General features: G+C 31.1%; 1 protein-coding gene across 1 annotated transcript in view; it reads left to right on the plus strand.

Annotated features, from left to right (window-relative positions):
* LOC127734758 (synaptotagmin-4-like) overlaps nt 1–15,396 on the plus strand; it is a 28,303-nt gene continuing 12,907 nt past the window's right edge. Inside the window, exon 1 of the mRNA XM_052244766.1 lies at nt 1–258. Within this exon, the coding sequence (XP_052100726.1) occupies nt 216–258 (43 nt within the window). The 5' untranslated portion in view covers nt 1–215. The remainder of the gene's footprint in view (nt 259–15,396) is intronic.

The following is a 15,396-nucleotide window of genomic DNA, read 5'->3' on the forward strand; positions in this document are numbered from 1 at the left end:
GCTGTTCAGTTTCTTTTCAAAAGTACGCATGTGCAGAGCCGCTGTCCTCTTAGAATAACTAGACTTACGTCAAAGACTATCGCACGAAGATTTGTCTAAGAATCGATTGCCATTATTAAACATACGGATGCTGTAAAACTACCTAAATTGTTGTTTAGAATGGACAAGAAATAATGTAGAAATTAAGCTGTAAATTGGAAATTTAAAAAGTAAAAATGGTGAAAACATCTCATCATATCCACGAAAAGCACCAAGACAGTAAGTATTATTAATACATCAATTATTATTTCATCTTTTTATAAACATAAAAAAATAGTTTGGTTATTGCAGTATTTTAATTCATGTAAGCACCGTTTTTATTTAATATCTTTTTGAGCATTGTAAGATTATTAACTAAATGATATACCCTTTTTAACTAGATAAGAGTGGTTTTGTACATTTGTACCATACTGACATAAAATAAACATTGTTTTATAGATAATTATATTTTTTTTATTTATTTAAGGAATTACTGTAATATTTTTTCTGTCTATGAAGAAATAACATCAAAAATGTTGTGCACACTGAATAACCCGCGTAGTGGGTTATCGAAAATTGTGCACCACATTTTTTAGGTTATTTCGAATAGACAGAAAAAAATATTACAGTCATTCCTTATAATTCAATTTTAAATTCCATTTCTAAGGAGAAAATCATGAAAAAACGTTGATGACGTCACGGTCACATGACAAAATTGTGTCTTTGAGTTGATACACAAAAACTTATTTATTATTATACGTAATATGAGATAACACTTCTTTCTCAACAGATACTTCAGCATGTACATTTTGTTAGATTTTTACAATCAGTAACTTCATATTTTCCGGGTCTTCTTTCTTATTTAGAAAAATATAATCAGGATCATTTTTGACTGTTGCTAACAAAATGAAAGTGCTTTCCGTTTGCATGCTAACAAGTCCTCTGGTTTTCAAAAGTCCCTGAATAAGATTAAAAGAGCAATATTAGTTTAAATTCTCTGAGGATTTTACATGTAACTATTGGTAACTTTTCATTTTCCTAATCTTCTTTCCTAGTAAGGCATATATAATCTTAATCGATTTTGACTGTTTTGCAGAAGTGCTTTCCGTTTTCACGATCCGAGCTGATTGTCAAGTTATTTTGTTTTTGTTTCCCCAAGGTACCCGCCTAACAAAGCAAAATGCATTTTTATTTTACGCTATTTTTACTTCAGTTGATAAAATACGTGAAACATTTATTTTTAAATATTTTAGAATGAGAGATTAGTAATTAGAAGCTATTAAATATGAACGTTAAATTGAAAATGCATTAACTATTAATGATTGCAGTTGTTATAGGCTAAGGTTACCAACGTCCCTTTAAATATTTACATTTCATTTCTATTGAGATCTCATATTAATAGAAATCCGCCATTAGGCATATGATTACACGCAAGATCTCGTTGTAGTTTGTTATTATATATTCCGTTTTAAAAACATTAAGGGAATAGGTATTACGTCAAAAATCAGATATTAGAAAAAATAAATGTATAGAAATAAAGAATATGGGAAGAATGTGGATGACACATTTAACAACAATAAAAATACAAATGATACAGTTCCATTACGGTTCAGACTGTGTGGTGTTTCTGTTTTATTCTTATTCAAATTTTCTGTTCTATGGTCTATGGTCGTTTTTACAATAATAATGATATATACCTATATCAGTAATAGACTGTATATTATCAGTAATTACAGCTGTTTAGTATGGGAAAAGTAGTCTGTAAGAATTCTACAGTAGTAGGATATTAAAAAAAGTTTGCGCGTTTTAATTTATTTGCATTACACAGTGACTTGACTGTAAGTGTTGCTCTCCACCTATTGCAGTTTATTAAAAATTCTGACCAAATTGCAATTTGTTTTATCAACCAGTCCAAACTATTCAACTGGTCAGAAATTTTAACAAACTACTGTAGAAAACCACAGTCAAGTTGTGAAAGTGCAAGGTGATAAAATAAAGCATACTTACAATCCTATAATACTTCACTTCCACTTCATTGATATTATTATGAAAATGTTTATAAGAATTTGTATACATTCTTTTATTGTTATTGTCATACCAAAGGTGATAGGTAGTAATTTTCAAAATGCTATAAAAGTGTCTAAACTCAGCTTTCATACAATTTTTCTTTTAAAAAATCTTCTAAATTCATAAGAATAAGACATCAGTTTGAATTAAACCATGTTATATTCAGTAAAATATATGTGAAATTACAATACATTGTTAATAAGTTTGCATGGAAGATAACCTAAAATCATTGATCATTTTAAATATTGATCTTATCTCCCTTTAAAACATATTTAAGCTTAAAGTACATTTCACGAAGTATATAAGAGATTAATTGAAAGAATGCTTTGTAGCATGCATAGAAAAACATCATTTTAGTAGAAATAATTCAAAAACTTAAATTTAGACATTATTTTAGCAGTTCAAAAATTACTACCTATCATAAATGACAATAACAATCAAAGAATGTATAGAAATTCTTATAAACAATTTCATACAATACAATGAAGTGGATTAAAGTCTATTGGGATTGTAAGTATGCTTTATTTTATCACCTTGCACTTTCGCGACTTGACTGTGGTTTTCTACAGCAGTTTGTTACAATTTCTGACCAGTTGAACAACGGTTTGGTTTGATAAAACAAATTGCAATTTGGTCAGAATTTTGAATAAACTGCAATATGTGGACAGTAACACTTACAGTCAAGTCACAGTAAGAAAATTGAGAAAAGTCACTGTAGCGATCCGACTGTGAATGACGTATCGGAACAAATACTGAAAACGTTATAATGACACGTTTTATCTGTTACAAATTAGATGACATACTAACAACCTGTCATCAGTATCAAAGCGTACACGGAGGCTTAATTGGTGAAATAAAGATCGTTAAAAGCGGCGTATGTTTTATATATCGTGACAAGAAAATATCTTTTGGTCACTAATGACCATAGCTGATATATTAAAAAAATAATTCAACACTACCGACCAGCATCTCATATTTCACTAAAGGGTTTTATGGTATTAATTTAGACATCTTATTCGATATAATACTCCAATATCCCTGGCGGTTAAGAAATCAATGTACAATTAACTTTGTCTTAAACTGCAATTAACTTTGCCTTAAACTTTACAGTCAGTTCCTATCCACGTAGATCCGGAACCATGGGAAGACTCAGGTGGATTTTATAACGGAAAAGATCGATGTCGTTTTCTGAGAAATATCAACTTATTGATTTTAATGTAAAATCAATAATGCAGTCTCTTCGTTACATTTGTACATCAAATGCATATCCTCTATTCCAGTTGAGAAATCAAAAGCCATTTATCTGATAAAAACGTCAAGTCAATCAATTTTCAGTTTTACGTCTTTATAACACAAGTAGATGAAAATTGAATGAAAGTTTTACCGGTAATCGTGATATCAAGTCCTTGTCCATAATTGGTGTAGACATTAAATTTTTCTATAAATGAGTATACTAGTGCTCATATAAACGAATAATATAATCAACACTTATTGGGAGACTAGATATGTCGTAAATCATTTTGCGGATGCGTTGATTGTCTGATATTTTCGTTTGTTTCACAGTCGTGGGAGTAATCATAATGACATTCCTACACATGTTGAATGCTTATAACAGATCTGCTTTGAATGAACCAAATATATTCAACAGTAGACTTTGTGTCACATTTCTTAACAATGAGTCCAAAATGCTATTGAAAGTCAAACAACTTACAATCTTACATTTTTCCTGGTTTAATTTTACTAATCAATAGTTATTGTTTCATGCAATAATAATTTAAAAACACGAAGTGTCTCTTCGTCCTGAACATGTAATAAACATAAGCCATGGATGTTAAGCAACCAACTAATTATTTGAATCTGCAGAATCCTTTTCCAGTGACAAAACGTGATTAGCAGAGAGGGCCGCGTTGTTTGTATTTTTTTATCAGCTAATACATACAAAAACACGACTGCGCAATATTAGATTTATGGATAAACCGTATTAGAAATGGTGTAAAAAAATAAAACAGACTATTCGATTTGTTTAAAAATCTGTCCTTTTCCAGATTTACAACTAACCATGACAACATTGAATCCTTGTTTACGTCTTGTTTTTGTAGCTCTGTCATTTTGTCTTGGATATGTAAAAGGATTTGAACAATTTGCAATTCAAACTACATGTATTGATTAAACTTGGTTTTAAAACCTGTCAAAGGGACAATTTGACATGGACAATTTATTGAAAGTTAATTTATAAAGTTTAAAAATAAGCGCTTAGTAATGAGAAGCTATTAAATATGAACGTTAAATTGAAAATACATTAAATATTAATGATGGCAGTTGTTATCAAAGTACCCTCAAATATTTACATTTCATTTCTACTGAGATCTCTTATTAATAGAACACCGCAATTAGGCATATGATTACACTCAATATCTCGTTGTTTTTTGTTATTGTATATTCCGTGATAAGTAAACATAAAGGGAAAGATTTCGTCAAAAATCAGACATTGGAAAAAATAAATGTATCGTATAAAAGATATGAGAAGAATGTGGATGACAAATTTAGCCACAAAATAAAAATAAAAAGAGTACACAAATAGCCACAAAAATACAAATGCTACAGTTCCATTAAAGAAGATAAAGGGTTGTTTGTTTTATTCTTCTTATTATTTGTTCTGTTCTACAATGCGGTTCTTTTTACCATATAATGATGTAAATAAAATCAGTTATATATCTCGAGTAATTAACCTATCAAATTATATCAAATTGTAAGTTGCTGTGTGGTATGGGAAAGAAGTCTGTAAGCAGTTTAGAGTAGTAGGGAATTGAAAATGATCTTGCGTTTCTATTTATTAGCATTTATGATAAAAAATTGGGAGAAGTCACTAGAGCGAACTTACACCGAATGACTTATTTCTGCAAAAGAAGTGCAGTTTCTTTTCATTATTCCTGTTTCAGAATCATGTGATTAATACAGACATAAATTCCGAACAAATACTGAAAACGTAATAATGACACATTTTATCTGTTCAAATTAGATTACATACTTACAACGTGTCATCAGTGTCAAAGTGTGCACGCAGGCTAAATGGGTGAAATAAACATCGTTAAATGCGGCGTATGTTTTATATCTTGACAAGAAAATAACTGTGGTCACTATAATGACCATAGCTGATTAAAAAAAAAATATCTCAACGCTACTATTACGCATCAGTATCTCATATTACGGGTTTTATGGTTTTAGTTTAGACATCTTATATTATTCGATATAATAGTTCAATATCCCTGGCGGTTAAGAAATCAATGTACAATTAACTTGGTCTTAAACTGCAAATAACTTTGGCTTAAACTTTACAATCAGTTCCTATCCACGTAGATCCGGAACCATGGGAAGACTCAGGTGGATTTTAGAACGGACATGATCGATTTAGTTTTCTAATAAATTTTTAATGTAAAATCAATACTGCAGTCTCTTTGTTACATTTGTACACCAACTGCATCATCTCTATTCCAACAGGGCCTAAGATATCAAAAGCCATGTATCTGATAAACAAGTCAAGTCAATTTTAGGTTTTTATTAATTACACAAGTAGATGAAAATTTTATGAAAGTTTTATCGGTAATCGCGATATCAGACCATTGTCTATGATTGGTGTAGACATTTAATTTTTCTATAAATGAGTACACTAGTGCTAATAAAAACGAATAATATTATCAACACTTATTGGGAGACTAGATATGTCGTAAATCATTTTGCGGATGCGTTGATTGTCTGATATCTTTGTCTGTTTCACAGTCGTATGAGCCATTCCTCTACATGTTGAATGCTAATAACAGATCTGCTTTGAATGAACCAAATATATTTTCAACAGTAGACTTTGTGTCACATTTCTTAACAATGAGTCCAAAATGCCATTGAAAGTCAAACAACTAACAATCTTACATTTTTCCTGGTTTAATTTTACAAATCGATAGTTATTGTTTCATGCAATGATAATTTAAAAACACGAAGTATCTCTTCGTCCTGAACATGCATGACATATTTGCCACTGGATGTTAAGCAACCAACAATCAATCAATTATTTGAATCTGCAGAATCGTTCCAGTGACAAAATGGATTAGCAGAGAGGGCTGGTTTTTTGTATTTTTTATCAGCTAATACATTCAAAAACACGACTGCGCAATATTAGATTTATGGATAAACCGTATTAGAAATGGTGTAGAAAAATAAAACAGACTATTCGATTCTGATTTAAAAACAAATATCTCAACGCTACTACTACGCATCAGTATCTCATATTTCACAAACGGGTTTTATGGTTTAAGTTTAGACATCTTATTCGATATGATAGTTCAATATCCCTGGCGGTTAAGAAATCAATGTACAATTAACATGGTCTTAAACTGCAATTTACTTTGGCTTAAACTTTAAAGTCAGTTCCTATCCACGTAGATCCGGAACCATGGGAAGACTCAGGTGGATTTTAGAACGGACATGATCGATTTAGTTTTCTAATAAATTTTTAATGTAAAATCAATACTGCAGTCTCTTTTTGTTACATTTGTACACCAACTGCATCATTTCCATTCCAACTGGGTCTTAGATATCAAAAGCCATGTATCTGATAAACAAGTCAAGTCAATTTTAGGTTTTTATTAATTACACAAGTAGATGAAAATTTTATGAAAGTTTTATCGGTAATCGCGATATCAGACCATTGTCTATGATTGGTGTAGACATTAAATTTTTCTATGAATGAGTATATTAGTGCTTATAAAAACGAATAATATTATCAACACTTATTGGGAGACTAGATATGTCGTAAATCATTTTGCGGATGCGTTGATTGTCTGATATCTTTGTCTGTTTCACAGTCGTAGGAGCCATTCCTCTGCATGTTGAATGCTAATAACAGATCTGCTTTGAATGAACCGAATATATTCAACAGTAGAATTTGTGTCACATTTCTTAACAATGAATCCAAAATGTCATTGAAAGTCACACAACTTACAATCTTACATTTTTCCTGGTTTAATTTTACAAATCAATAGTTATTGTTTCATGCAATAATAATTTAAAAACACGAAGTGTCTCTTTGTCCTGTACACGCAATAAACTTAAGCCACTGGACGTTTAGCAACCAATAATCAATCAATTATTTGAATCTGCAGAACCCTGTTCCAGTGACAAAACGTAATTAGCAGAGAGAGCCGCGTTGTTCGTATTTTTTATCAGCTAATACATATAATAACTCGACTGTACAATATTAGATTTATGGATAAACCTGAATGTTAGAAAGGTAGTAAAAATGCTTGTTCGTTTTAAAAAATAAAACAGACTATTCGATTTATTTTTTTCAAAAAAATCCTTTCCCAGATTTGACAACATTGAATCCTTGTTCACGCCTTGTTGTTTGTGTAGCTCTGTTGTTATGTCTTGGGCATGTAAAAGAATTTAACCAAATTGTTATTCGTTTGAAGTTTCATACGACCAATTCAAACTACATGTATTGATTAAAACTTAAGTTTTGAAACAAGTCAAACGGACGATTTGGCTTGGAATTGACAAAATTATCAGGTGCTTACAATTTATTCTCCAAACCAATCTAGATATGATGAAAACTGAAAAATAGAAAACATGTATACAATTTTAATGTCTGATATAAAACAATGGCGCAGTCTGGAGAATGAGAATGAAGTTTCCATTAATAAAACATGGAGTGGGAAATCCAAAATAACACAGAAAACAGTTCAACCATATTGAAAATAGCGTGACAGCATTAAATACAAAGTTTTTAAAGTAACTCATACTAAGCTTAGCTGTCAATTGTATCTGAAAACATTTTATTTTTCTGTTGCAATTTTCTTATCGGCAAGTTCACTTTACGAGAGACATGGGAGAAAGGAAGCAGTATCGATGTTTCGATATTATAAAATATAAAATATTGTGAGGTCCTCTAATTGGCAAAAACATTATTTATTACTATTAAGATAAAAATGAGAAGATATGGTATGATTGCCAATGAGACAACTCTCAACCAGATACCAAATGACGTAGAAGTAAGCGACTATAGGTCACCGTACGGCCTTCAACAATGAGCAAAACCCATACCGCACAGCCAGCTATGAAAGAGTTAACTAGCCTTTTTGTACCAACACATTTATATTTTCCAACAATATGACCAACCCCAGATTTTGCTTATACGAAACTAGGACGTTAACCCGACAATTTTGTTCGGCAGTTTTCTAAAAATAACTTTTCTACAATCTAAATATAATTATGAACATCCTGAACGTGACACTGGTATCCTTTATCTCTTCCACAAAGGCATGCTTTTGGATTGATAAATCTCTGTCTCTAGGGTTCCATTTTATTTTCTTGTAATAATATTATTTTACAGTCTGTATTGATTATTTCTTGTTAATGACGACATGACAGTTTGATGGCATTACTTGGCGTATCCATGGTAAAACTTGTCTTCTATTGTAATAAGGAAGTATGATGCCTAAGCTGTTTGTCCGCATGTTAAATAATCTCTTAATACATTGTATGTCTGATCAGAAATCGTCGATACTTCTGGACTGAATATGTTCTGTTTCTATAGGAGCACAAATAGAACTTTTTTCTATGGGAAACACTATATCAGACATTAAAAGCAACAACTGAACGCTGTTTTCAAACAAAGAAATATATATGCGCTACATAAATATAGATATTTAGCACGTCTATAAAAGTAGGTTGATACTGAAATATTTTATGTCCGGCACATTATTTCTTAAAAACGAACTCTTTTACTAGTAGTTCATTTGAGTGAACGATTCCTTAACACAAATAGGTTTCTAAAACTGATAAACTTAAATTGTTTTGAATCTGTTGAGGTTTCTTCAAATAACTATCTGTTTGCTTTAATTTGAAATAATTCAAATGAATTATGTTTCTAATCTCCCCCATATTCAGGAACAAACCCACATGTTCTGGTATTGGTTAATTAGTTTAAAGTTACAGATTTAGAAATCTCTTGTCATCTGTCTTTCGTGTCTTTCTGTACCAAAAGATATTTCTCTGAGATTCCAAATTAACACGATTACTTTCACTCAGTTTTCGTGACAATCATACAATGCCTTTGTACATCTATCTTCTGACGAGTTGACATTTCAATATTCATTTGTTTCACTCTGTTTCAATATAGAAGTTTAAGTCTTGTTCTAATAAAATACATCGTCTTTATCTTCTTTAAAAGCAGCCTAGGTCGATAATACAAATTAAGACACTAGATTGTTTTACACCAATGAAAAGCCGTTTAAAACTATATTATTACCATGTACTTGCGTCTTCAATGCCAAAAAAAAATGGAATAATTTTATTACGCTCAATTTACTTGGGTTTATACATGAAACCATCTTTCCTTAAAACAGTTTTTTCTTTAAGTCCTTATTGTCAAGCAAAACTTATTTTCTATTAGGGTTTCAGTATTTCAAATAAATGCAATGTTAAATTGCTCCGTGTTGAAGGCCGTACCTTGATCTATAATGGTTTACTTTTATAAATTGTAACTTGGATGGAGAGTTGTCTCATTGGCACTCATACCACATCTTCCTATATCTAAATTAAATGCCAGGTAACTTGAATTGCAGATCAACAGTTCGCTTTGGTCTATTTCTGATTTATACGATGTTATTTGTGTAGTGATTAATGTTTCTTGGAACTGCTATATGAACATCAGTGCATTTCTGTATAAAAACAGTTGATCAGTGTTTATGATTTGAAGTTAAACATATTGTATATACTACAGTCTATTGATGAGACTATGTTGACAGGTAGTATCTTTTGGTTATTTGTGGCGTTCAGTTGCTGTCTCATTGGCGTTTACCCAACATCTTCTTGTATTTATAATCATATTCTGGCCTGTCATTGAACAGGTAATCGAATTTAAGCCAACTTATATTTTTTGTTGTCCAGTGGCAAAATCAATTAATAAACAAACATACTTGGCCATTCCCTTGAAACATACCAGGACTTATTCTGTGGCATTGATGTTTTGGAACTTCATTATCTAGTATAAAATCGATATTAACAATCCCGAAGACTTTTATGAAGAGTTGCAGTTATCAATTGATTTAACCAATCCTGTTTAGAATTTGATATACTGTTGCTTTAATCCTATTATGAGTGCAATACACCAGCAGCGTTTGCAGTTAATAGACTCAATGATTTAAAAGTAACATGGAAATGAAATAGTTATTGATCGACCTGTCTTGCACGGATTCAGCAGAAATTTGTTGCTATCAAAGTATTATTTACATTGTTGATTGCTTTGTAAGAATCCTTCAGAAGAAATTTTACTGATGAAATGGTGTAGTAAAACACAAAAATAGGCGGACAAATTACCAAACACCTTGACTAAACTCAATTTGGCTCGTTTAATTTTCATAAAATTTTGACAAAAATATTTACTTTGACCATTTGACAAAAATATAAAAATTTTAAAAAACTTGAACCACACACTTTATCGAAAAAATTTCATTGGATATATAGCAGTTTGATAAACACTAATTTTGATCATTGAGAAGCTTAATATTTCCTTAACAATAGAACGTGATTGAAACGTTCAGCTGATTTTTACAGAGTTATCTCCCTGTAGTGTTATCTACCACCTTAACAATATTTTACAAAGTAAGTTGATCTTCCTTAACCAGTAGTCGAGTTCGGAAATATTTTAACAAAGTTTAGGGTATGAATGTTCAGCGCCAATTAGGTCAAACTCTTTTCCGTTACTATATTATTATCAGATGGGCCTGAGTTACCCTAGAATTTTTTTCAGAGGTCAGCGTTATCTTGCATTTTTTGTGTTGATTGTATTTTGTGATAATTTATTTTTCAAATGACTTTGCTGTTTCTTTATATAATGGTCTCGTCTGTCTTTGTCTTGAAACATATATTTCATTTCCAACTTTTGTCACATTGTCACAAATAATGGTTAAAAAGTTTACACAAAATGATAGTTTACAAATTTGATAATGTCCTCAGGTTCAACAAAATACGTCTACCAATCCACTATCGTGTTGTATATCATCACCGGATATGACTCATCAATTGTTCTTAATTGGGGTATCGCGACGGGTGTCAGTATTTCAGTCGGTGCATTACATTTGCGCGCATAACCAGTACATTTGCGCGAAAAAAATCATTACGTTAGCGCGCAGCTTTTGATTACATTTGCGCGCATTTATTTTACAGACAAACACAGGCAAATTATATATTGCAACTACCCGTCAATCTATGTCCTCTGTTCACCAACAAGGAGGTGATAGTGGGGTTTCGAGTGGAGTAAGTCCGTTTTATTATGCACAAGCAGTAAGTCCTGGAAATATATACATGTACAGTTGAAAATGCAAAAATCTGAAGAGGAAAAATTCCGATTTTACATGTCGGTACGTGCTGCATATTTGAAGACCATCGCTTATAATATTTAAAACGATAAATATGTTAAAAGTTAACATTTACAATGGATTTTGAACACTATCGTAAATAAAATGTCGACAAATTTATTATGAACTATCTTCATATTTACCTGTATTGCCTGTAAAAAGGAATGCGCGCAAATGTAATAAAAAAAAGCTTCGCGCAAACGTAAACAAACCTTTAATCCCCAAATGCGCGCAAATGTAATGCACCCAATTCAGCAGGAGCGGCTTATTCCTCTGAGCAGTATGTTTTATAGTTACATGTACAGTATTGTGTGATTTTATATGGTTATGGTTTAAATGAGGATTTCCTCGATCTTCTATATTTGAGGTGAAGATTAATTACAAATACAGTACCTGAATTCGCCCCCAAATCATTGGGAACATCGTGTTGCTACATCTTTTTTTTTTTTTGTGTATTGCAATATTTCTCAAAAAAATGTGAACAGGAAAATCTCGATTTTTAATGGAATTTTCACATTATTAATTTTACTTTTAATTCCATTGGCGATAGAAATTTCAAATGGCGTAAATATTAAAATTATCCTTTAAAATAAGGTTGACGTTCTATGATTAAGTTATTTTTTCACAAAAGAAAAACATTATTCTAATTAAGCTTAAAATTCAGCAGCTTACATCTTCTAAACCATTTCATACTTGCTTATTGTATGAAAATAAACCGTCACGTCATATTTAAAAATTCTCTGGCTTTATAACATTGTTGCAGTACGAATTTTAAAGCTGATTGAAATTGAAATGCCTTTAAATCCGGGAGAGCTATCAAGTCAGACGAAATGAACGCAAGTCGATCTTTAGTAGGTAGGGCTGATTTTAATTACAAGAATATTCTTTTGAAAGACGCCTTCTTCTGATTAAATAGTATTTACATTCCATTTTTCGATTGATTTTCGCATCAATATTACTTCATTACTTTGATAGTAACTTTGTACTTTCTGGCATTAAGCTGAAAAATTACAGTACATATCAATTAACTTTAAAAAAAAAATAATCATGAAATAATTCCAATTACACGTTGCGCAAGTATTTAATGTGCTGCTGTTGTCGCGATTGGAACACGACATGTTAATTGAAGCCAAAAACAATTTTAACGTGATCTTTGTCCTTGATTTTTTGGGATAATGTCATTATCAGTTTTTAAAATCATGCAATTTGAAGCACAAAATGTATGTGTTGGACGAATTTGATGTCATAAATAGTTCTAATGTAAAAACAACAAATACCGTCTTTTTTGTTATTGTATGATCATGTTTGTGTAGTTGGATTGACTCCTTGGTGTATGTTTACACCATATTACCATGTATTTATTCATTTCAAGACTCGTGCAAAAGACAACATTAAATAACAGAAGAAAGAGAAAGTATGTTTAAAAAACGCAGTGTATTGTTTAGAAAAATAAAAATTAAACTCTCTAAAACAAATTTTCTGTATTGTTTCTTTGCTGTCCTGTCTAGGTTTGCTGGACCTATCTCATTTTATTCACATCCTGGTGAGCATCCTGGCATCTTAAAACGTGTAACTAAAAGTGAAACATTTCATATAAAAGTGCATGCATGATTGTTCTGCCGATAAAAAAAGAAATCCGTTGGTCTTTTAAAATTTAAAAAAAAAAAAAAACCCATTTAACCCAAAATGCCAAAATTTTGTTCATGGCAGCGTCAACATATTCTTACATTTCAACTGGATATTTCCTTGTCGACAATGCACATTTTCCACGAAGCAAACATGTTGTTTTAAGTCTGCCTTTCAAGAAAACATTAGTAACCACTTTTAGCTATCTAGGGAATTCTGGTCGTCTTATTGATTAAATTGTACTTTCTGACTTGTCTGGCATTTAAATAAATGTCAGGTTTAGCACTCAAATTGTAATAAAGGTAGAAATGTAAACACCGACGTAGTATACTGATGTTTGTTCAAATGTTGACGCCATCAAATAAAAAAAAATGAATTAAACAAGCAAAAAATAGATATGTAAATTGAAAAGCAAACAAACAAATACATGGCAGTACGAATATAGGTTGTTATCTTTTATCAAATTACAGCTTTTGAAACGGCTTCAAGTTTATTTACATTAGCGGTTATTTTTTTGACGTAGGTTTTTTTTTTAATTTTTATTTCCAACAAGGGAATTATCCTATAAATTATTATCCAACACAACTGATCTTGTGTTTCATACCTTTTTGTATGGATAAAGTGTTTGGCTTTTAAGAAAGCAACTCCCGAAAACTGCAACATCAAATTAGCTTCTTCTCTCGTAAAATTACATGTTCGTCGCAGGACCTAAACGGAACTGTCTGTAATATGTGTAAACGACTTACTGTTGTCGTGAACCTGTACTTCTGTGTTTATTCGGGCTTTCGTCATTAGAAATATGTCTGTTGACACGGAATAGTAACTGTTCAATCCTTCGTGTCTGAGATCAAAATTGCTTAAACATGTACATTTCGGTTTGTTTTATTTGCTTATGAATTGCTTTTGACTGTCGATCTGATACTAGATTTTATGACTTGCCGTTGCCATTTATTTTTTGATCAAGAATGATATAAAATAAAATAACAATCACATCCATCTTTGAATACAGGTTAGACATGTATTCTGTTTAACGTTTATTTTATGTCCGCCGGGATTTTTGTATTAATGTCTTTTTAAACATTTGGTCCACGTTTTTAATGCAATTTCATAACATTTTGGGGTGAAATTGATGAAGCGTTTAAATGATAAATATACATACACTACATTAAATGCACTGTGGTATTTTAAAAACGAAGTAGATGCAAGATCTAAATCTGCATACATTAGTGAAGAAAGGTTAACCAAAACAACTCTAGTTTTAGAATTACAATACGCACATCTATTCTTGCTTATAAATACACATTCGTTTGGGTTTTTTTGAATCTTTTTTTATTTCCTAACATTTCGGAAGTAGACCTAATGCACTCTTATCCGTACCAAAGATTTTTTTCTAAATGAATCGATGCCAAGCATATATATTTGTCAGAAATTGTCATATCATATTAATTTGAATTCGAATAGAACATTTTTTTCTGGCTAGATTATACCACTGACTTCTTTTTATTTCCCTCTCTTACTGATCAAATTTCCCATGCTAGTTCTCTACAGTAGGTGTTGCCTTGTTAGATTTCTCTCTGTGTACTGTTTGACTTGTCTAGGGTTAAGATATATATATTTAAATTCTGCAAAGAATAAAGAAAATATGATAATTATGTATATAAACACCACCTGTCTATGAAATACAATAAAATAAAATTGAAAAAAGCTAATTATGTAAATTTAAACAATTCCCTATAGGTATGGAAAGTTTAATAGATATAAGAAGATGTGGTATGAGTGCCAATGAGACAACTCTCCATTTAAGTCACAATTTGTAAAAGTAAACCATTATAGGTCAAAGTGCGGCCTTCAACACGGAGCCTTGGCTCACACCGAACAGCAAGCTTGTATTTTAGTTAAATTACATTTCTTTAACTCAACGTTGATATTGCTTTCGAGGTTTGTTTCGTGTAAACTCTATATATTTACATGTAGTATCACTAATCAATTGAGTATATTGGGATTGAAACCAGTAGATCTGAAAAGTTAAAGTCAGCTAATTGGTAAACTATTTGTATCTCAGATGGTAGTTTCCTTCTATCTATCTTTTTTGTCTTTCATTTCCCCCATGGTATTTGTGTGTTTAAACTATGGGTAATGATGATTTAGTACTGGACATTTTGATTATAACACTATATGGTGGAATTTTTATCAAATACCGCAAGTATTCTTTATGAGTGCGTGTGTTTTCGGGCTGACACGTCGTTTCTTTAAATTCGTATTGAGAAGACAAAGG

This window comes from Mytilus californianus, unplaced genomic scaffold (genome assembly GCF_021869535.1).
Source record: "Mytilus californianus isolate M0D057914Y unplaced genomic scaffold, xbMytCali1.0.p SCAF_3, whole genome shotgun sequence".
NCBI classification, from domain to species: domain Eukaryota; kingdom Metazoa; phylum Mollusca; class Bivalvia; order Mytilida; family Mytilidae; genus Mytilus; species Mytilus californianus.